Source organism: Setaria viridis, chromosome 3, assembly GCF_005286985.2.
Source record: "Setaria viridis chromosome 3, Setaria_viridis_v4.0, whole genome shotgun sequence".
NCBI lineage: Eukaryota > Viridiplantae > Streptophyta > Magnoliopsida > Poales > Poaceae > Setaria > Setaria viridis.
Window position 1 is genome coordinate 3,891,011 of NC_048265.2, and position 23,630 is coordinate 3,914,640.

The 23,630-nt window shown below is 46.4% G+C and overlaps 1 protein-coding gene across 1 annotated transcript; it reads right to left on the reverse strand.

Moving 5' to 3' along the window:
* Nucleotides 1-3,060: 3,060 nt before the first annotated feature.
* On the reverse strand, nucleotides 3,061-8,428 carry LOC117850571 (pentatricopeptide repeat-containing protein At4g35850, mitochondrial). The gene is made up of 13 exons (XM_034732428.2): nucleotides 8,283-8,428; nucleotides 8,045-8,186; nucleotides 7,160-7,322; nucleotides 6,975-7,040; nucleotides 6,760-6,857; nucleotides 5,816-5,933; nucleotides 5,530-5,742; nucleotides 5,266-5,351; nucleotides 4,862-4,952; nucleotides 4,224-4,289; nucleotides 4,056-4,133; nucleotides 3,868-3,969; nucleotides 3,061-3,609 (listed from the first exon to the last, which is right to left on the reverse strand). Exons 1-13 carry the CDS (start codon nucleotides 8,314-8,316, stop codon nucleotides 3,511-3,513), a joined length of 1,356 nt encoding a protein of 451 aa, XP_034588319.1. The 5' UTR covers nucleotides 8,317-8,428; the 3' UTR covers nucleotides 3,061-3,510.
* Nucleotides 8,429-23,630: the final 15,202 nt, after the last annotated feature.

The following is a 23,630-nucleotide window of genomic DNA, read 5'->3' on the forward strand; positions in this document are numbered from 1 at the left end:
GGACGCTATACACGGTGGGCGAGGGCGGTTAGGCTAGGTCTAATGAGGCAAAGCTCGCTGGGGCGCAAAGGTCGCGCCTTTGGGGTTTCCTAAGGGCGGCGGCGGCACCACGGCGGCGCACCAGAGTGGCGGTTCACGGCGAGTGCGCGGCGTGCGCGCAGCGGTGGCACCTGCAGAAACACAGCTCGATGGCCGGACAGAGGCGCGCGCGGCGGCGGAGCTAGGCGGGCGCGCGGGCTCGCAGATTTCCACGGCCGCGGTCTCAACTATGGTGACGAGCGACGGCACAGAGTGGGGGCAAGGCCTCACCTTGGCGGCTTGGTGGCATGGACTCGGTGCAGTGGCGAAGGCGAGGCCGGGCGGGCTGAAGCCGTGCAGCGCGCGCGGAGATGCCGGTGTAGTCGTACGGGGCACCGGCTCGTTGGTGGCGGCGTCACGGGCGGCTCTGGCGACGGGGGCTCCCCTCCTCTACTCCGGTTCCTCCCCTCTCCCTTCTTCCTTTCTTTAGTGGCGGTGGTGGCTTGGGGGAAGCCCCTAGGGCAAGTGGCTGCCGAAGATGGTCAAAGGCGAGGGTTTTATAGGGCCGTGGCTAGGGTTTGGGCGCCGGGGTTTAGGTGGACGGCTGGCGATCTTCGGGATGTGCGCAGGGGCGGTGTGGCGCGCATTGGACAGCTCCTAGGGTGTGGGTTGGTGCGCGCAAGGGTCACAGGGTGCGGCGTGGGGGCTTCTAGAGGCCTCCCACGGCTTCCTTGTCGCGGAGCGGGAGCGGGTCGCGGTACGGGGCGGCGGCAGCGCTGTGCGTCAGCGGGAGAGGCGGGAGGTGGAAGGGAAAGCGGACAGGCGGGGCTCGCCTATCGACGAGGGTGAGCGAGGGAGCGGGCACGTGCAGGCGTGGGTGGTGAGCAGGCAGGATGGGTCGGTAGTTGGGCTGGAGGGAGCGAGCAGGCTTCAGCCTGAGGTGGAGGGGGTTAGCAGGCTGGCGGGGTAACGAGGTCGGTGAGGTTCGTGGGCCAAGAGGGAATTCGACCCAGGTTAGGTTAGGTTAGGGGTTTGGTTAGTTAGTTTAGGTTTTGAATTTTTGATTCAAATTTGAATTTAGAATTCAAATTTGACTGCACTCAAGAAATCCAATAAATCCCAATGAAAATCCAACTCATTCATGCAAGGGTCATGTTTAAATATTTTTAGTGCACAATTTTTGTTTACTAGGAATTTGGGAAAGAGAACAAATTTTTAACCTTAATTCGCAAATTATTTTCATGCCTCGCACAATTTAAACAAAATGTTTTGAAATTCACCCTTTTTGTAAAATTAACACACTGCAAATTTGCGGGATGTTACAACTTAATCATTTTAATTTTCAAGCTAAATATTTACCTCCAGTCAATATGTGTGCAATTTTTCAAGCTGTGAATGTGCTGTGCCATCATTCAAAAATCCGTCTACATGACAGGGTTCTCGTGCTGCTGTTGTTCTTGCTCATTGGAATTATCAGCTTCGATTCTGCAAGAAAAAAAAAGAATTATCAGCCTTGAGGCAGCGGTTTCAGATTACGAACTATAGTCCCATGACGTTCCTAGTGAAGTGCTACTTCGCAGATTTGCGGTTTAATAACTAGCTCCCTTCATCTCAAATTACTATTTATTTTGTTTTTAGATACATAAATTTTACTACATATTTTTATACATACAATAAATAGTAATTTGGGATAGAGAGAGTAGCAACTACGTGTGTTCGTGGCCATGAACATTCGATGTTCCGAACCTTCTGCTAAAGAGTGCAGCTACTACTCTGATTGTACCTGGCACACTGAATGTGAAGAACTAAAACAAAGATCAATATTTACATGGCATAAGGATGTGTTATCCGGAAAGTTTCAGACCTGCAATCCTATGTTCCGATACCGTCACCTTCCATTCCAGATGTACGTATGCCTGATATAAAAGGTTCTGCTCATTGAAGCATCAGGTCTGCACGTAATCGTCAAAATAGTAGACAGCATCCTCATCAACTCTGACGACGAGAGGTGGTGACCAGACGACCAGTGATCACAGACGTCGACGAGCCACAGCCGCCTCTGACGACTGACGAGTGGAGACGAGTAGAGATAGCCACATGAAGCCCATCACGAAGACGACGCTAAAGTGTCCGCGCGGTGGCAGCAGTCGAGTTGGTCAGTGGACACGGGCGCCACCGCTACCTGTGGTCCGTGGAGGCGCGCGGCGTCGTCCCAGGGTCCAGCCCAAGCTTTCCTAGCAGCGCCGATGCAGCAAGTACGGGTGGGTTACGTAGCTCCTGTTGCTCGTGCCGTGCGACGGAGGAGCTCACGTAACCGGCGGCGGAAGCCGGCCGGGGCGGGAGACGAAGCGGCACCATTGCTTGCATGGATGAGGAGCGCGGGTCGCTGCAGGGTGGGAAGCGGAGGATCTCTTCCACGAGTTCCTCCTATCACCGCCATTAGTGTGAGTGTGTGAACCCCCAAATCCTGGCCTCCATAAGCAGAGGAGGATGACTTCGACGAGTTCAAATGCAGAGGAGGATGACTTTATCCAAAAAAAAAACTCCCGACCTATACTGGAAAGAACTTGATTCTTAATGCTTGAACTGTTTGTTTGTTCTTTTTTTGTTTTTTTTTTACGAGCTACCGCTTGTTCATCTTTCCTTCCTTGATGAATTGCTTGGGCCGGCCTGTTGGGGGTTTGATGAATTTCTTAATGAGTCCGTTTCCCCATTTGCCAAAAAGGCCGAGATGGGCTGGGAATTGGATTTTGAACATCTTGGGCCGGCCGCCGGCCTGTTGGGGGTTTGGAATGTCAAGTCCATCCTAAGGGATCCAATAGAGCCGCGTAATATTCATATCTCGCGCTGAAAAACTAAGTCAAATCTCTGTGCTACATTCTGCATTATATTGTCCATCGCCTTCATCCAACTATCGTCAGTCAAGCAGTTACGCATTCATCCAACTATAGTCAGTCAAGCAGTTACCGAATGATTTTCGCAATCACCAGGTGCCCTCAACATTACATATCACATCTTTTCAATCATGAAAAATAGCACCCATTTAGAAAATAAAGTTACTTTTATTTAACAGAAGTACATGGAGTGGAAGTGTCAAATGAACAGCCTGCAGCTTAACTCCGCCAACAAGAAGACTCACAGATTAAAAAAAATACCCTAGCAATAATCAAAATAGCGAAGCAGTCTGTCGTGCTACAAACTCTGATAAATGATCTTCAGACAATGGAAGGCAACATGGGTAGACTGGAGTTAAACTCAGAATTTGAGTTTAGGTTTGGCAGGTGAAAATGTCTCGACAAATCCTGAAAATAACCTACTTCTATTTCTGGTCATTTGCTTCCAAACCTGCCGTTTCCTTCATATGCCTTATGGTTCATGGTGTCATCCTCATCTCCTTTGGTTTTCTGGAGTGTAAACATGACTTTGCATCCAGATGTCTTACAAAGACATTCCTGTTTGCAGTGACTCAGAGACAAGAGCATCGTTTCTGTGTTACTGAATGTTTCTTCTTGGTCCAAATCGGACGTTCAGGTTGTCCAAAACACGGGTAACATTGAGAAGTCGTGGATCGTCAGCAGGGATTTCTCGTTCCTGTATTTGGAAAAAAAACAAGGAATCACAGACAGAATTAGAATCATGAACAACCAGACATACCGGTCAAGTTTTTATTCTTGAGACTTTACACCAACGTGCTGTGATGCTTAATAGAGATAGCAGACAATTTAGTGAAATGATTTCAATATTCAAACAATTTCAGATCTGTATGAATGTAAGAGGATTCATAGATGCCTTCAAGGCGAAGCAGGTGTACTGACTACTGAGGCACAAGTTCGAAAAGCTGAAGCTTACCTTCAAACCCTTGTGGTATGCTTCAACAGCAGGTAGGGATGGAGTGATATTACGGCTTTGCAGGAGATCCCAGACATAATTCGCAGTCGTATATCCACCAGTCTGAATAAATTTACAAAATCTAACTTCAGTCATTTGACCATTTTCTCCTGTTTGGTACACAAAGGGCAGTGGTTGGTGGTGCTTACCCTTTCACCAGCAGCTGAAAGTAAGAGATCAGTTCCCATCCTCGGATTCAAGAAGAAATTTCTTGAAACCATTTTCTCCTGAAAAATATTGTTCATGTAAAATTTCAAAAAACTGAAGCCAGCCAAACTATAGAACAAAACTGAAACTCCGAAAGAAAAGAAAATTACTATGGTTTCTTGAGCAACTTGCATTCCTCTTGGAGTGTGCCCAATCATAGCTCCCTCAGCAAGTGTCTGCATGTCATTGATGCAAAGAGTTCAAACAAACACATGCAGGAGCACATAATACGAAATAAAAAGGATTGACAGGTTTCGAATTGACAAAAGAAGTAGCTAATCAGCTCCACCATACAAAATATGTTTATCCTATTCAGAGAGATAAAATATTTCTGAAGTCTCCAGTTTTGTGCATCTGGATTCCTTTTGTGTGACAGATTTAATTTTGTTTTTTATTCATTCTTTTAATTTGCTAGAAGAGTATAAGCATTTCTAGTTTTGTCCAAAGTCAACTATATTAACTTTGTCCAAGTTTACATAGAAGAGTATCAACATCTACCACATCAAAGAAGTACACTATGAAAATGCATTTTATAATGGATCTAATAATACTAATTTGATATCGTAAGTGTGTAATTCTTTTCTATAAGCTTAGTCAAACTGAGGATGGTTTGAGACTTGGGAAAAAATTGAAATGCTTATATTTTGCGACGGAGGGAGCCATAGATAGATTTTGACAGACAACTAGTCTGGCTAAGTTTTTTAAATTCTTTAATGAACAGATTTGTTGTCACATAGGTGTAACTCACCACGTACAACTCTGCAGCTGGAAATCTTGAACTTGTATATTCTTCAAACATCTTAATAGCAGAATCAATATCTCCACAACGTAGATAACACCTTTTTCAATTTAGGCACATCATATTAATCAAAAGAGATGAAGCATGATAATAATACAAAAGGAAGGTAAGGCATAGGGATTATAGAACCAGGATTTGCATGCCAAAAAATAGTCACTTAAGCTATCTCATCTCATCTCATGCAGTATAATAATGGCGGTCATTATTATTTATTTACAATAATGAGATCTCACTGGTACATAATTATAGACTGAGCATGGCATATATCAGTAACACTCCTAACAATCATGCAATACACATATCATCAGATCATACTATTCAGAGTAACAAAATAGTAAAATATAGAATACTACCTCATAGCTTGCATCACCATAAAGGCATCATAACTAGATCCATCTCTATTATCCTTATTGAACATTTCAAGAAGTGCTTCAAGTGTCTGCAAAATTTTCAAGTAAATAAAACTTCACAAGCTAACCACACTACCTTGGCGACTTAAAAATATACTAGGTGTAGAAAAAGTAACAAAGTTATGATCATGCTGATTAGTCATGGCCAATGTGCAATAACAAAATATTTATTATGGAAAAAGGTAATGCAAAAGCAAAATAGCATACCTCTTTGCTCCGCAGTTCTGCACAAGCATGGATAGCAACATGATAAACTGTGAACTGCTTAAGGACAAATCCTCCTCGTCTATTTACATATTCTGCTGTTGGTAGGTTATACAACTCTTCCTCTGATACATTCATCATTACATTCTCAGCATTGTCCTTTGACACTCTTTCAACATATTTCCAACCTTTTGACTGCTCGACAAAGTCAAGAATCTGCTCGAAAGAGAACTAAGTTATAAAACACTAAGATTAGGTTAAAATAAAACCTTACACATGTGCCATGTACCTTTGCCATAGTCTCCTCAGTGGTTGGTGTCTTGTTCTTGAATGCAGTTATCAGTCCAGCATAACAGTACTTGTTTAATCCAAGACCAGCAGCACTCATATCACTAACTATTGCATAACTATCAAAACAAATTATTGTTATTGGTTTCTCATGCAAGCAAGTAAATGGGTAAATCGGAAGGAGGATAAACTTTAATAAAAAAAACTCTTAATAATCGCAATGTAATCTCTTAAGCAAAACTGTCACATGCTTTCTATTTTTCACTGGTGTGTATGTACATCTAAGAAGCACGTGTGTGTGTGTGTGTGGGGGGGGGGGGGGGGGGGGGGGTTGTATTCTAAAATCTTCTTCTCATTAATGCAAAATGATACACATCCCTCCTGCGTCTCTGGGGAAAAAAAACTGCTACATGCTAAAGAGATAACCTAGGCACTGATGGAATAAGTGTCTTCTGCAAACATCTTCAGAATAATACAATTGTCAATCCTACCCGGCAACCATGCATCCTAGAGTCTAAAGACTCCAACTTGGATGTATCAACATGAGACTACCAGCAAGTTGCATTACTGTAAGCCTTCAAAGTTGTGAGGCCAATACTCACATATCTTTCACAACTTATAGCTAACTGTTGATGCTTTAATCTTTTTTTTCCTCAAAGAAATCATGCATCTCCATGTATATTCATCCTATAGCAGTTAGCAAATTGGATGAACCTTTACAAAACAAAGCACAAAGAACAAGCATAACTCATGGAATGTCTGTTACGCCTTGGTTAATATGTTTAACTACTTTGTATCTGATTTGGTAAAATACTTCAAATCATTATGCTAAGTGCGGTCAAAGGCCATAAATGGCATGGAACAAGTGATATCATGGTTCAATGTCAACTGTTGCAGCATTCAAACTGTTTGAGCAAATAAATACTGCAAAGCAGGGTGCCTTACACTTGATCAGTTCGCCCTGTTGCTGCAAGTGCATTCAACAGACAAATGTAGGTTTCTCCTTTCAACTTAACGCCATGCGCCTTCATTTCTTCTAAAAGCTTTGTTACATGTAGAAAAACGAGAGCATCCATGAGCATAAAGAACAAAAGAAAAGCAGTTCAAGTAAGGTAATGAAAGAAACTCAGTTAGCATTCAGGTACACGAAAATAACTAACCATGATTGCTGCATCTGAGTTCTTGCATTTTCCGCAAGTGGAGATCAAGAAGTTATAAATGTTAACCTGGAAAACTTAAGAACATCAGACTAATGATCTCCAAAAAGGCAAAAAGGAACCGCAGAGAGAGAGAGAGAGAGAGAGAGAGAGAGAGAGAATGAATTCAAAGAAATCAGTGGTCTAACATCAGGCTGCAAGCCCATTTCTTTCATCTGATCACGGAAGTAGAGTGCATCTTGTAGTCGGCTGCCTTTCATAGTACCGACTATGAGTGTGTGGAATGTGTCCCGCACAGGCTGCACGCCGTCAAGCATCATGTCATCATAAGCATCACGCAGAAGGTAGGGCCTAAAACAATGAGTGCAATTATTAAACTTCAAAAGTATACATGCTTAGTAAACATTGGTTTCTGGCAAGCTGTCATCCTACTGAAACAGAAATTCAAGATAGGCATAGGCACAGAAAAATGACAAAACCACAGTACATAAAGTAGTTTTCTTAAAGCTATATGAAAAAAAATATAAGAAAATGGCAGACATGCAAATTAATATCTTACATAAAGTAGTTTGCTTAAAGCTATATGAAAACAACTATAAGAAAATGGCAGACATGCAAATTAATATCTTAGAAGCTACGGATACCCTTAAGGGCTAAGAACTGAATAGGCTTACATACAGGAGGCCGTCCAAAAAGGCATGGAGACCTATGATACCTAAATAGTGCAGCTGCACAACTAAATTAAGAAAAATCAGGCATGGAGCTCGCTGACATCTTGCAAGGATGGCTATGCCACCAAACAAGAAGGCTTCCTGAGCTAGTATTGAGAATCCTCATGCATAAAGTGATACACTGGCGTACAGCTGCAGAGCACCGCGCATAGTTTTCACATGCCCATGAAGCCAACAACACAAAAATGTAAGCAAAAGCATGCTCGCCCTCCACGGTACATCGTCAACGCAACAACAGAAACTAAACTAGATCATCTCAAGAAAAATGCCCCAGCTCGGCAATGCGTCGAACAGATGGCGCGCAACTGGAATACCAAGAACCGAAAACCAACATTTCCTTGCCTGCGCTGGGCGACGAGGGACCCCATGACCGTGTTGTACTCGGAGGCGTTCTCGGCGTAGTTCCGGCGCTGGTACTCCTCCGTCGAAGTCGCCGCGCCGCGCCGCGCCGTGAACGCCGCCGCCGCCGCATGGCGCAACCTTCCTGCGCAGCCAATACCCAGAGGTGAGTCTAGAGATCATGGGACACTGGGTACAACGAGATCACCAGACGAAAATGGGAGGGGGAGGAGAGAGAGACCCTGGAGCAGGACGGAGTTCTTGAGGAGAGCCATGCGGAGGCCGGAGGGGGTGGTGGCCTGGTGGGCGCTGCGGGGAGGACCAAGACGAAAGGAAGAAGAAGGGTTTTAGGCTGCGGTTCACTTCGAGCTTCCGCCGTCGGATCTTGGCTTGGACGGTTGAGATTAATATGGGCCGAAGCTTGTGGAGATTAGCCCCCGTAGCGAGTTCCATCTGTGGCCCAAAATAAGGCCTACACGGCGCTAGACAACCCGACCGACCCCGGCCCACCACCGCGTCGGCTGTGTACGCGCAGGAGCCCCGACTTTTTTTTTATTATAGCCCTTTTCGCGAAATATTTTCGCAAATAGGCTCGTGGCGGAATCAATTCCAAAAATAGATCCTTAGCTTGGCGCTAGGATAGCTGGCGCCAAGCTACAACATCTTGGCGCCAGCCTCCATAGCGCTAAGGTCCCCACCGTCGCCGCTGACCGGGCAGCTGATGTGGCGCCAACATAAGGCATCGCCCCTTCTTCCTGCCCGAAACTTCCTCCTCATCCTTCTTCACTCTCTCGAGTTTTTACTCTCCCTACTTCGCCCTATACTACGAATCGATATTTTAGCTTAGGAAACTTTCATTTGATCCGTGGATCTTGAAGAGCAAAGTATCCTCTCTCCCTTGTAGCTTTTTTTCACATCAATTCGCTATATATTAGTTGCATTTTTAACTTAGGGTTTTATGCAAATGTAGGATGCCGAGGCATGGAAAAGCTAGGAAACTAAGGTAACCCCAGCGCACGTAGTTATGTTATGTGCTCATTGTTGTGGATCAAATGAAAAAACTTAATTGTAGGTTTATTGTTAAGTGCGTTTGGTTCTTACAACGAAATAAACTAAATTGTAGTTATGGCGCCAAGCTGACCGGAAATGCCTTCGATCCATTGCCTCTGCCTAGTGGTGTTCCAGTGCCTATGTGCTTTTGCGGCGATCCTTGCAAAGTAGCCAAGTCCGATGAACATGACACGTATAGGCAGAGGTATTGGATGTGTTTCAACTTTGCGTTTGAACCTACACTTCGTCAGTGCCGCATTAACAAGTTGGTAAGGAATTGTTGTTGTCTTATAATTATTGTCCATATTTTTTTGTTTTATAATAATTGCATTTGTTGTAGACCCCTCCACCGCTATGTGATTTTGAGCAGTGGATCGACACCGGAGATCGATCCTGAAGACAAGGAGTTTTTGATTATATGTTGCACTGGGATGCAGAGAGGAAGGAGATGATGGAGAAGAGTCTCAGAGAGGAGGCTGCGGAAAAGTAGCATAAGGAAGAGGAGGAAAGGAGGCGTGTTGCTACGACAAGGAGGAGAGGGAGAAGAAGCTTGAGCGTGCACGTCGAGCGAAAGCAGCGATTGAGGAGGATCCCGATGCCTTGAGGAAGGGAAAGTGGCCTCGTTGCACTCAGTAGTCATAATTAGTTTCAAGTTCTATGGTTTATTTATGAACAATATTTTCTACAGTGAGACTTTTATTATGTTGTCATGTAATGATGCACTTTAAGTATGGACATGCAAGTGGTAGACGACCTATGTTTATTTTGCGATGTAATGCACTTCGAAGTTGTACTCTAGTGAAATTTCCGCAGAAAATAAAAAGGTACTTGTTAGTGAAATTTCGGCAGAATTTCCCCTACTTTTTGATGCAATCCATGCAAAATTACGAGATGAATAGTGAACATAAATACAAACATACAAGCATATGACACATTCTCGATGTTTCGAACCCCAGATCCTATGGAAACTTCTCACCAACTTGCCGCACCTTGGCAAAAAATCTGTTATGTGCTATCTCTTTTGTGTTCTCGATTTAGATTTTGAAAAAAATCAGAGGCTTCTCGGAGAAGAAGAAGTGAAGAACGAGAGACGCCTGGCGTTGGATCTGGTAAGTAGGCTTAATAAATTTTAGAGTAGATGACACAAAAATAAACTAACATTGGGCACTTATTATTCATGATCCTTCCTGAAAGTTACATGGCATTCAGCGGCGACGGTAAGTCGTCAGAGCTACCATTGCTAGGTGAGGATGGTGGTATGATCTTCGGTTGAAAGGTCTTCGTCCCAATCAAGTCTTGCTCCGTTGACATAGGCGGTGAGTCATTGGAGCTATCACTGTTGGGTATGGAGGGTGGTATGATCTTCAGTGGCAAGGTCTTCCCAACAGCCTCATGTGCCATCAACATAGGAGGCGAGTCATCAAAATAGTTGTTGCTAGGCCTGGAGAGCGGTATGATCTTTCCTAGCAAAGTTTTCCCAACCATGCCCTGCGCCGCCGACATAGGCAGCGAGTCGTCAAAGTAACCGTTGCTAGGGCTGGAGGGTGGTATCATTTTTCATGGCAAGGTTTTCACAAACACTTCTTGCACCATCAACAGAGGTGATAGGTCATGGGACGTTCCGGAGCTCGGCAGTGGTGGAGAGATAAGTTCCCACATCACTCATGAGTTGATGTGGGTGCGAGATTGCGACGGTAGGGAAAGCTGGTCTAAACAAGGCCGAGCATCCACCCCATTGTCGTTAGGAGTGTGCCAGTGTGGTCACTAGCAGTACCAACACCGCCGCCGCTACCACAACTGGTGGTACGGTGGCTCCGGCAATGGTCTTCCTACCGCTAGCCATGGTGTTGTGTGATCTTTTGTGTAGGAGTACTGTGGTGGATGGAAGTTTGGACCCACGTATATATGCCCAAGCTATGAATGTTTTGGCACTCATTTATGAGTTGCTTCATTTTACAAGTGCATGCTGAGTAATGCCAGCACGACCTGATGTATGCACACTATAATTTGTTGAGGTGGATATGGATGGTAAGTGAGTTCACTCCAGTGCGACATTATTAGTGACAGATGAGATCACTACAACACATTTGCATGGAGTGGAAATTTCTCTAGTATACTAGAATCGGCACTGTCACGCTACCTTTAATATTAGAAAAAAAAAGTCTATTTTGACCATCCAACTATTGCCTCCGTTTGAATTTAGCCATCCAATTCCAAAACCATTCACTATTGATCATTTAGCTGTTTTGAAAGATGATTTTGCTGACGTGAATGACACATGGCAATAGGGCCACACGTCAAATCCTCTTTCTTTCTTCTCTCCTCTTGTCAAGATCTACAGCTCCGCTGGCCGCCTGCCCTTCTCACCCGTAGGACCGACGCCACCGTCCGCTGTGCTAAGCCGCTCCGCCACTGTCCACCCCTCGTGGGGCCGCCGCCATCCACCTCCACGATAAGCAGGATTGGGAGAGCAGCGCGAAGAAGTGGTCAGCCGAGTCATCCAGCAGGCGGTGGCGAGTTAGCAGTGCGCGGAGGAGATGAGCGTGGCGGAGGTGTGATGGTGACTGGCGAACAACTTCTCTAGAGTGGGGCGAAGACAAGGTTGGAGTTGGTAGGGAAGAGGAACGCCATTTTGGGCTGTTGCCTCTTCTTCCTCCCGTAGCAGCCAAAGAAGGAGGTGGTTGTCGGGGATAGATCCCCGGTACCCGTAAGGAAGGAAAAAGACGAACTCCTACTAGGATTCCTCTGTAATCCTACTAGGACTCATACCTTGTAATCCTACTAGGACTCCTCCTTGTAACCGACTAGTAATCCCGCCTCCTGAAGTATATAAAGGAGGGCAGTGGTATCTAGATCGGCAGCTCAGACCAATAGAGGCGAAAACCTCATAGAACTATAACAGAGGAACAAATCCTCAACACAAAACAACACCCAAGCGCAGAGCGCAATATACAACACCCCAAACAGGACATAGGGTATCACGCTACTCTGGCGGTCCGAACTTGTATAAATCCGTATCTTGTGTCCTTGCTTTTACCTTCGAGTTCTAGGTCCGGCGATCCCCCACCAACCAATCTACTACCTCGGGATACCCCTCGGTAGGTTGCCGGGTATAAAACACCGACAGGGGTGGCAGCGCTGACAGGGTCGGTGGCGGGCGCGGTGGCCTTGGAGGCGGGCGCGGAGGATAGGAGGACAACACGGTGGAAGAGCGCGAGGTCCTCTATCTCGTCGGTGTCCGGGATGGCCGGGAGCATTTGTAGTGGGATGAGGCGCAGTGCGAGGAGGATGACCACCGGGATGGAGAGCACCAGCAACAACAACGACAACACGTACGGCGAGGCGGCGCCATCTCCTTCCCTCTCTATCCCTCGACCACCTGGAGAACAGAAACACCGATATAATCCCTAGGCTCCGATCAACTGACAAAAAATGACGGGAATGGAAACACCAAAAGCAATCCAAAATCTGCGATGCAGGAAGGGTTTCTTTCCCTGTAAGGATCGGATCTCACGAGCATTAATCGGAGGATGGTGGGAGGGGGTAAATCAGGGAACCCCGCGGGTTGGGCTCGACGTGGGTTGGGACGGTGGTGGTGGTGTACGGCAATAGCTCGTCATGATGTACGGCGGCGGTGGCCCTACCGGTGAGGAGGGCAGGGGGCCGGTGGGACTGTGGAGCTTGAGAAGAGGATAGGAGAAAGGAAGAGTGCCTGACACGTGGGCCTAGTGCCATGTGTCATCCACATCAGCAAAACCACCTTTTAAAATAGCTAGATGGTCAATTGTGAATGGTTTTTGCAGTTGGGTGGTCGAAAATTCCTAGTTTTAGAATTGGATGGCTAAACCTAAATGGAGGCAATAGTTGAATGGTCAAAAATAGACTTTTTCCTTAATTATAAAAAAAATGCGAGAGGCTCTCTTCAAGAACACACTTACTACTTTGTTTTGTTTGAAAAAAAACTTTATTTGGGCATTGTGGCTAGATCCGTCGATCTACTTCCTCTATTCTCAAACAATATTGATATAAAACACATGCAGTCACTAACTTTGACAAGTATTCCCTTCGTTCCAAATTGTAGATTATTTTGGTTTTTCTAGGTGTATAGATGTTTATATGTACCTAAATATAGTGTACCTCCAGGTGCATACAAACATGTATGCACCTAAAAAAGTTAAAATGACCTACAATTTGGAACGGAGGGAGTGACCAATACCCCTAAATAAAAATAAACTATTACTCCCTCCATTTATTTTTATAAGACGTGATATGACATGGTACGGTCTTCCAAATTACACTTTGACCATTAATTTCTTTTATATTATATTTTTTAGTTTATAAACTTATAATCTTTGGAGAGTAAATTTGATTAGAAATCCAACCATTTCAAGTTTACATCATAAAAATAAAAAATTATTAGTTAAATTGTTTGTCAAAAATAGCAAAGTTTGAATCTTGATATGTGTGTGCGCCTTATAAAGATAAACGGAGGGAGTATATTTAGCATGCAAAACAATTTAAAATAATATTAATGGTTTTGTCACGAAAACATTCCCCATTATTATTATTATTATTATTATTATTATTATTATTATTATTATTATTATTATTATTATTATTATACTCCCGCGTAGTACAAGATTTGAATTTTGATACTCATTTCACCTCTTTCTCTCTACCTCGAACTCAAAAGACAAGGACACAACAATTAATTTGCCTGCGACACACTGGCATTATGAACGAGAACTCGCCGACTTCTGGTCGAGAGGAAAACATCACAGAAATTTTGGAACTTTTATTCGAGTAATTGCCGGTTGCCATGACCAAGAAATGACAAGAATCTTACAAGCTCAACAAATAACAAGCCTAGGATGGATAAATGCATGCTGCCAGAAATACACCTCTTGGCTCACGCGTGCATGCCAGCAAGCATCACGCAGGCGGTGGTTGGAAGCTGTAGCTGTTGCCCCCCTCGCTAGGCCCGGAGGGAGGGATGACCTTTCTCGCCGCCAAGCCGCGTCGACTCACCAAACTTCCCGGCAACGGCCGAGAGCCGCCGCCAGACGTCGCGGCTCCTGGCGCTTTGGAAGAAGAAGCAACAACCTTCTTCACCAGCACGCCGGCAACGATGGAAACCTCGAGCAGCTCGACATCAGTCGCCGGCACTAGCGGGGCAGATGGCGGTGGGGTGGGGGTATTGGAACGCGCCGCCGATGCCAGCGAGATGAGCATCGCCGTCGCCGGTAGTAGAAGCAGAAGCAGCAGCGCCGCCGGCACTCTGGTGATGGTTGGCGTGTTGTGCATGCTGCCCATCCCTTTTTCTCACTCTCTAAATAATCTCCAAATTGTAGGGTTGAGTGAGACAGTGAGATTCTTATAATCTTGTAGATGGATTATTTTTTATAATCGATGCAAGATTTTAGGATATATATAGATCCCATCAAGATTGTTTTAATTGATTTCTATAATCTTCATGTTCTTAGATGCAGAATGAACATATTGCAGCTTTTTGGGCCTAAGATCTTGCGGCTCTAGATCGTTATGGCTCGGCCCACTAGCACGAGATTGATATTTTCCTGCACATACACTACAGATGAATAGTTTTCAATTTCGTTCAATCAATGATATCATGAGCATATATAAGCTCACAAATTTGTTGCTCATAGTACAGAAAAAATAAATCCTATGCTGGCCTCTTTAAAAAAATTGCACTCAACCAATTTTAATTAAAAGTCACACCTCTAGCATTTTAAAAGAAAAACTCTCAAAAAACAAGACCGAGCCAAAATGTAGTTAAGCACTAAGCCTCTTTAAGGACAACCACCATGCTTGGGCAAGATATCCGTAGCCCTGATCTTGAGCGACTCGGCAAGCTCACTTTAGATATGATCTCTTGCTCTCCTTCCATAGAATGCTCTAACACCGGCGACCTCTGCGTTGTTTTGCTTGTTTGGTAGTTTCTGTAGGCAGTCTTCTTTTCGATGTTTTTTTTTAATCTTGCATGTTGTCAGTTGTATGGGTCGTAGTTTTCAGTTGTATCGGTTGTTCCTTTAGTTACGTGTTTAGGTGTGGGGTGAGTGGGGTTTTCTGTTTTTATGCTAGAGATCGTCTGTTACTGCATGCGTGACATCTTGTAATTGTGTTATAAGATTTTATTTTAGTATGCGTCATTATAATTCTACTCTTCTTCTTAATGAAACACGTGCTCAGGAACGTTCACAGAAAAGATGTTGGATATATTTCTTATTATCACAGTCTCACAGAAACATCAGTCATCACCCTTCCGATATCATTTTGACAAATATTATTGCTCATAAACCATGTACTCGATCGTCATCCTACGGCTTCCTCAGCGCCGACGACAAGTCGGCAGGGTCCTCCGGCAACGCTGCCGGTGCCCGCTCATCTACGGATCGGCGGGCAAGTCCATGTCCAGGCGCCCACCGGAGTGTGGAGGAGGTTTGATCGGCGACGGGTAGACGATCGGCGGGTTCCACGGGGTTTGCGGCGTCGGGTAGATTATCGGGGCTTCCCATTTGCCATGACCAGGATGCTTGCGCACCGCCTCCGACACCGTGGAGGAGAGCATCAGCGGCAGCAGCATGAGGAGGAGCGCCGCCGTGGCGGCCGGCGTCGTCGTCGTCGCGTTGCTCTTGTGCCCGGCCGCCGCCATTGTCGGTAGCAGCTGGCTTAGCCTGAGCTTCTTTCGATCGATCGATGCTTCTTGGATGAGTTGTGCAAACTCTGCTCAAGGGGGGCGGTTGTATATAGTGTCCAGTCGCTGTCTCGATTTGATTACTGCTTGAAATTGAGTGGGTTAGTTTGGCAAGCGCGATGCTTAACTTTAGCATGGATCGATTATTGCGTCGGCTAAACTAGGAGGTGATTTAATGTTTGGTTTGAGCGAGAGATGCTAAAACTAGCAGTGTCTAGCAGGACGATCGATTATTTTGGAATGAATTTTAGTGCTCCTTATTTATAGTTTCCCTTTGTTTCTCCTTTGTTTAGTTTTTTCTAATATTCGAGACATAACTTCAGGTCTTCAGCTAGTACTGTTTACTACATCTTATAACTTGATATCAATATGTGTTATTCTCCCTTGCTGCAAATATATAAGTTGTTTCATATTTCCATCAGCCAGATCCTTTTGCCTTTGACCACCGATATATATAAAAGTGTTACATAGATTGACAGTGCAAGGCTAATGTTGGTAATAGGTTGACCGTGAAAAAGGTTTTTAATAAGAAATCCCACATACTTTTTTCAAGAATTGCATGTCCAAGTTGTACCCTGTAAACAATTGCGTGTCATTGTTGAACATACCTGTGATATCACAACCATTCACATCCATCGCAAAATTTATACAGACCAATATATATAGGTATGATTTGAGATCTGACTTTGCGACCAATATGTTCGAAATTGTACCACTAACATTTTACAAAGGTCTGCAACAAGTACGTTCAAAATTACAAAGATTGGCTATACGAAACTTACATTACCAATGCCTTTAAAAATGAGTTATGATTTTGCAACTCTCGCTAATCACAAATTGGTCTCAAACATTTATCAAAGAATAAATAAAAAAGAATAGGTATGATATCACTAAGAAACAATCATCCAGCTTAGTTTAATTTACAAGATCAAATGGATGCAATTAGCTTAATTTTTATAGCTCGTTCAAGGATATAATTTATTTAGTAAAATACGTCAGGGTCCTTGAATTTTTTTTCCTGAATTCTCACATAAAGGAAACTAAGTGGTTCACTCTAAAGACAATGGTCAGATGCACGTTCTTCTAATTTGTTTCCCGCGAACGTATTCGGAAGCACTCCATGTTTTCAGCTCCACTCCAAAACCTTAAGCCAAACTCCCTGGTTCCACCAACTCCAATTCCAGAAACAACAACATAGACCAGGCTTGATCCGAATTCTGAGCATTGCTGGGCCGGTCGTGAAAATGTTTACGGCCGGCCCTTCCTGGCTTGTGATCTGTGGCCCAAAAAGGAAATGGAAGCAAGACGGGCCCACATACATGGCAGCTAATCTGGTCCGAGGACGTCATATGTTGGGCCATTCCCACGTTAAAGGTCCAACAATGAAAATCAATCACACGCTGGCATCAACTTTCAGACTTGAAGAGCAACTGATGGACAAAACAGCAATCACAATTCTTTTGCGCGCTTGAATGCATGCTTACAACATACCGCTATGCCAAGGACAGTTTTCACACAGTGATAACCACAAGGATAAACCTTAAGAAACTCTTATTATTCCTCAAAACATTCAGTCACCCTACGGCTTAATTGCCCGGCGCCGACGGCCAGTAGGTCTGCGGTGGCGGCGCATCCGGGTAGCGCCCGCCAGGGCGCCCCGAGGGCACTTGGATAATGTACGGCGACGGAGCCGCCGGCGTCGTCACTCGCAGAGGCGGCGGCGATGCGTCTCCTTTCTTCTGCGGCGGGGGAGAGTCAGGGAAGGGATAGACGACGGCGCTTCTTCCACCTAACTGGCGCGCCACCGACGCCGCCGTTGAGGACAGCATCAGGAGGAGGAGGAGTGCCGCGGCGGCGTGTGTTGCGGAGCTCTTGTGCGTGGCCATTGTTGGAGCTCGCTGCCCGTGTCTGAGCTTCTATGGATCCGATCGGTGCGGTGCTCGGTTGTGTAACAACTTGTGTTGCATGGAGCTGCGGCTATATATAGCATAGTGGTCGCTTGTCAGATGGCTCGAAGTGGAGTGCGGCGGTTGCTGCGGCCTAAAAATAAACCGCGCCACCTTACAAAAGTAAAGGCTTGATCGCTCAGCTTACTAGTAGGCATGCAAAAAAAAAAGGTTTGTCCTGATCATTTTGGATAGACCTAAAATCTTGAAAAATAAACTAGAATAAAATTTTATATAATTAATCAGCCGAATTAGAAAAATACTATCTGGGATCCACTCACACCACTAGCTAGCTGCCGATCAAAATTAAGTTTTGCCACGGGACAAAGGATAAATCTGTACGAAACAAAGATCTTGCTATATGTTCCAAGATGAAAACATGACGATTTGACATGAACGATTTTGCTACATATGTATATACTTATTCGTCAGATAAAAACGTTTTCTCTCGGCACTGATGGCTAGTAGACATGCGGGGGCGACACGCCCACGCCGGGCTGCCCGGAGGGCACGTGAATAATATTGGGCGCCTCGGCCACCGGGGTCGGGGTCGGAGGATGGTTCGGTGGCGGCGGGTAGACGATTATGGGATCATGGGGGAAGGGAGGGGTCCTTCCGACTGGCCGGCGTGCCGTCGTCGCCGGGGTCGGGGCCGGAGGCTGGTCGGTGGCATGGGGTAGACGATTATGGGATCGTGGGGGAAGGGAGGGGTCCTTCCAGCCGGAACGCGCGCCGCCGCCACCGTGGTGGAGGAGGAGAGCATCAGCAGCAGCGGGAGCAGCAGGAGGAGCGCTGCCGCGTCGGCGGAAGTTGTGGCGGCGTTCTTCTTGTGCGCTGCCATTGCCTGAGCTGCCTCTGGGTGCTTCTTGGACGTGTTGTTTGCGAGCTAGCTGCGTGCATGGGGTGTTTTATAGTGCGGACACTGAGATCCAAACGTGCCTGAAGGATTTCCACCATTTACTGCTATGCGATAATGCCATGATGACTGTATTGCAGTGCATAATTGAGCAAGGATTTGTGTCGGCTAAATACATAGGGGAATCATTTTCGTGCCTGCATTAAGAGGGCGGGCCGGAAATGATGAATTATGAGCGCTTCCACTCCCGGCCCGGCCCGCTCCGACATGTTTATGGCCTTTTTGGGCTTGAGGCATGAGGCCCGACAGCAAATGGAGGGAGAAAGGCTGGCGAAGAAGAGATTAGCAAAAACAACGCATAGGCCGATACCCTTCCACCTCTTTCTGGATCCCTCAGCTACAGTTGAGAGAGGGCAATAAGGCGGCGCAGATACGGCGCCAATCTCCTCCGTCCCCCCTCCACTCCGGTGGCCGGATCGGCTCCGAAGAGGATGGGGAACGGGGATTGAGGTGGCCGTCATGCCTAGTATAGGTAGTTTAGGTCCAGGCGGTGTTCGTAGGGTGGAGGCAGCACTGCGATCATGGAATAAGCGTCTCCCGCTCCTTCTCCACCTCGTTGGTGCGTGTTCCGGTGCCAGCGAAGAGCTGTTGAGGTGTGAGGTGTGAGCTCATCAGATCTGGAGACCTAGTGGCTGGTCCAAATCTCGTTGGGTTCTCTTCTTGTCCCTTCCTTGTCTCCGTCGACATTGGCGATGTAGGTCTTTCTAGTGGGAGTCTTGGGAACTATGTCTACCAATGCGACGTCGGGTTGGCTTTTGGTTCCCACCTATTCAGGTGGTTTAGTTCCCCTTCAGGTTGTGTTGTCATCTGGTGAGCCGGGGTTGCTGGTGGTTCTTGAGGCGCCAGATCCCTTGTCTCTCGACGATGTGATGGCTGGTGGCCATCTTGTTCGGCCAGAACGTTCAGCGGTTATAGAGCATGTTGGTGTGTTTGATGTGTTGTTCTTAGTGGCAACGAAAAATTGTGATGTTACTTCGTCGGGAAGGAGGTCGGCTTCAAGTTGCAAACTCGGTGTGTCTCCTCTCCAACCTTTGGTGTGATGGGAGCGCGTCGTGTGCCTACTCCGACTGCCGGCGGCAAGGACAACCGGAGGATCTTGCAAGGACTTAGCTGTATTTTTTCTTTTCTTCAAGGGTGTCTTTGTAAGAACTGTAATGTAAGCATTAAGAAATATACGTGAAATATAAATCCGGTTTCAAAAAAAACAACGCATTGACGTCTAAACAATGAGATATAACACTGATGGCTGATGCATAATTCTCCTGTTCAAATGAAATCCAAGTGCTGTGAAAGTTCAAAACATAACAACGTGAGTACCTGATAATTCACATCATGAACTCATGAATTCCATCAGTAACAATTGTTTATTGCCAAGTTCGATCCAGTTATCCAAAAGATCAAAACAAAACCCAAACAAAACAAAAGGATCATGCTATTACAAAGTACGATTAGCACGATGAAGGCTCAACGCATGACAATGGCGGCACACACATCAAAATCGCCACACACGCAAGCTCATCAGATTTAAGTCGATCAAGTACGTGTCACCTAGGAGCTACCAGTCCGCGCGCTGTCAGCAGCGCTGGGACTCAAGCGCTCGTTGTCACTGGCGGAGCGGCGGCGGCGGCGGGGGGTCGCTGGTCATGGAGTTTGGTCCATTAGGAACCTTCCTCAGAACCGAGAAGTCGTCGGTGCTTGTGGCTGCCGCCGGCGTAGGCGGCGGATCGCTGGTCATGGGGTTAGGTCCAGTGGGTACCTTCCTCAGCACCGGGAAGTCGACGATGGAGCTCGTGGCCAGTGCCGGCGGTGGCGGGGGATCACTGGTCTCGCGGTTCGGTCCAGTGGGAACCTTCCGCAGCACCGGGAAGTCGACGTCGGAGCTCGTGGCCACCGCCGGCGGCGGCGGCGGGTCGCTGGTCTCATTGTTCGGTCCAGTGGGAACCTTCCGCAGCACCGGGAACTCCTCCGTGCTCGGCGGCGGCGGCGGCGAGCGGCGCGCGGCTGAAGCGGTGGAAGTGAGCATCAACATCACCAGCGGCAGGAGGAGCAGGGGGAGCAACGCCACGGCGGCGTTCTTTTGCCCGGCCATGGCTTGCTACTGGAAGTTCTTTTTTTTTTTTTTTGAAACGTACTACTGGAAGTTCTTGTGCTTGTGGGTGTCGTAGCAACGCTCCACGGTGCACGTATTTATAGGGGTCTCTGGCACTGCGAAGCTTGTAAAAATGGCAGGTTGATAATTTGTTCAACGCTGAAACGATTACCTGGCAGTAAATTCAGTATACCGGTGCGAGAAATTTGGCACGGTTACCTAATATAATTACCACCAATTAATCCTCTCAATCGGTCTCGCTGAATTTTCTCCTCTGGGCCCGGTTTTGCTTTCCATTCTCCTGGCCGTGCTGCATGCGCCAAATCAATTCAAACCAAACCAGAATTAGGAATGATTTCGTTTCTACTCTCAGCCTGGTGGCATTTGGGACATCGTGGATGTACACCTTCGTTGGGCCTTCACCGGAATGAGGAATGCAGGCCCAATATAAATGAGACAGGGAAGGGGGAAAACATTTGACTATATATATCAAAATGATCATAGTGTCCGATATGAACAGGACACTGGAAATATTCGATTATCATAAAAATTGAGACGTTGAAGCTCACTCATGCTGGTATTGATCGGGAATCTAAAAGTCATGTGTCATGAAAATCTCCGAACCATAGCGCCATGACAGGGTGTGATGTACTGGGCTTGGGGCAATTACTTGGACTATGAGGGCGCATCTTGTGGGTTAAGACTTCTGCAACTGTTCTTCGGTTCCCTTGTGCGATCAACCGATTTTATCTGCAGAATGAGACCCGACCCAGCAATACTGGCAAAACAAAGGTCAGATTCCCGTGGCCAAGCTAAATTTCAGTGCAAATTGAACATGGATTATGCTATCGAGGATAAGTAAAGATTTTAGTTTAGGTTTGTAATAGCATGACTGTGTCTGTGTATAGGGGAGACGACGTGAGCGGGGCGAGCAGCTTGTGCGTGGAAGGGTCGAAAATAATCCTAACAATATAAAACTGAAAATATGTTAGGAAATTGCCCAAAAGAAGATATAAAGACCCAACCGAATTCCAATCTTTTTTTCAAGAAAAAATCTCACAGCTCATCTCCATCACTGGCTAATAATTAGCTCGATCAGCGGATCAGCCACTGGCCACTGCTAATCGTGTCAGTGACTACCAAATCTGCCATTGACAGCGCAGCTTCACACCGCGCACCCAGCAGAGGCTATCGAGCCCCCTATAAATATCAAAGCAAGGTCGCCACTAGACTCGCAGCACAAGCAGAACAGGAGGCTGTGTACTGGTAGCAGAGAACAGCCAGTTGCCATGGCCGCGAACAAGAACGTCGTCGCGCCGTCGGCGGCGGCGCTGCTGGTGCTCCTTCCGCTGATGATGCTGGTGTCCACGGCGTTGGCGGCGCGCCACTCGCCGGTGGGGGCGTCCCACCTGGCCCTGACACCTCCCTACTTCCAGCGCCGAACTCCCCCTCCGCCGCCGACGGCGAGCGCAGACGACGACGCCTCGCCGCTGAGGAAGGTTCCCAGGGGACCCGACCACAGCCCGAACGACCCCTCGCCGCCGCTGCCATCGGCCCTCGTCACTGCGAAGCTCCCTCTGCTGATCGGCGAGGAGGTCGCATCGGAGCATACTACAGGGTATTCGAGAGACTCCATCGACGGACCGAAGCCGACGGTGGAACACTAGCCAGCTTCCCGGTGCCGGACAAGACGTAGAGCGTTTGCTAAAATAAACGAATCGATGTATATAGATAGATTGTTCGAGAAAAGAAATGGAGATCATGGAGGTATTGTATTTGTGAGGTGTTTCTGGATGCATGCGCCACCGCCTTTGTTTGTTCCTCCATGCTTCGTGCAGAAACTGCTTTTGTGTAATGGCGTGATGCATCTCATATACTGACCGAGTGACGCTCGTGTCAATTACTCCATGGAAATAATTTGCTCCGCAAACGCAAATTACTCCTATATCTTGCAAATCTACAAGGTAACTTCTTCTACTGGCAGGGGTAAACTAATTTCCCAATAATCCATCTCACGGAATTTCTCCTGTCGACATGATGAAATACGGTTCTCGTGCAAAAATAGGCCGTTGCTGCTACAAGTCTTTCTCCAATAGAAGAAACTAACCAGCCGGACAAATTGAAGTGACAAGAAAATGCTTCAGGCCAGTTCTGTAGTGAGTTTATAACGATGCTCACCTCACCATGGAGGATCGCATCACACCTGATGACCTCCGTCTCCGGCAATCAACCTGTTCCTGCGTCCACCTTGACAAACTCAAGTGTCATGCCATCGTCGTCACTCATGTCTACCATATGTTTTTTTTTAAAAAAAACTTTCCTGAAGCTCTCCACTACGTAACAGATCAGTTCAACAACTCGGCCACCCAACAAAGACTCGGTTCCCAACCCATGATCAGGGGCCCATGCAAGACTAATAATCCAAGCTCCGCTCCAAACCTGATCCAATCGTTCACAAGTTCAGGAAGACATCGATGTCAAAGTTTATAGTACCATGCTATGCTGTACAAGGTTCCACACCCAAAAATGTAAAATGGAGCCTCCAAGCAACCATCGGAATTGTTGCCTATCATCATGTCAAAGTCGAACAGCAGAATCAGATGCTCAGCTGTCCCTGGTACCGATAATGTTGCTTGGGAAATGCAGTATATTTACATTGCTTGACCAGACAGATTGGAAAAGCAGATTTTTCGATGTTACATGGATCTCTTTCTCAGGGAGCGTATTTTTTCTTTACTAGACAATCAATTCAACTTTCCAGACTTCCACATCAGTTGACTTGCCATACAAATTCTCCCTTGTCTTCTTACAGTTAGTTCATCAGACATCATGATGTAGTACTTGCTAAACGTGCTAGGGTGTTTGGTCCCTAA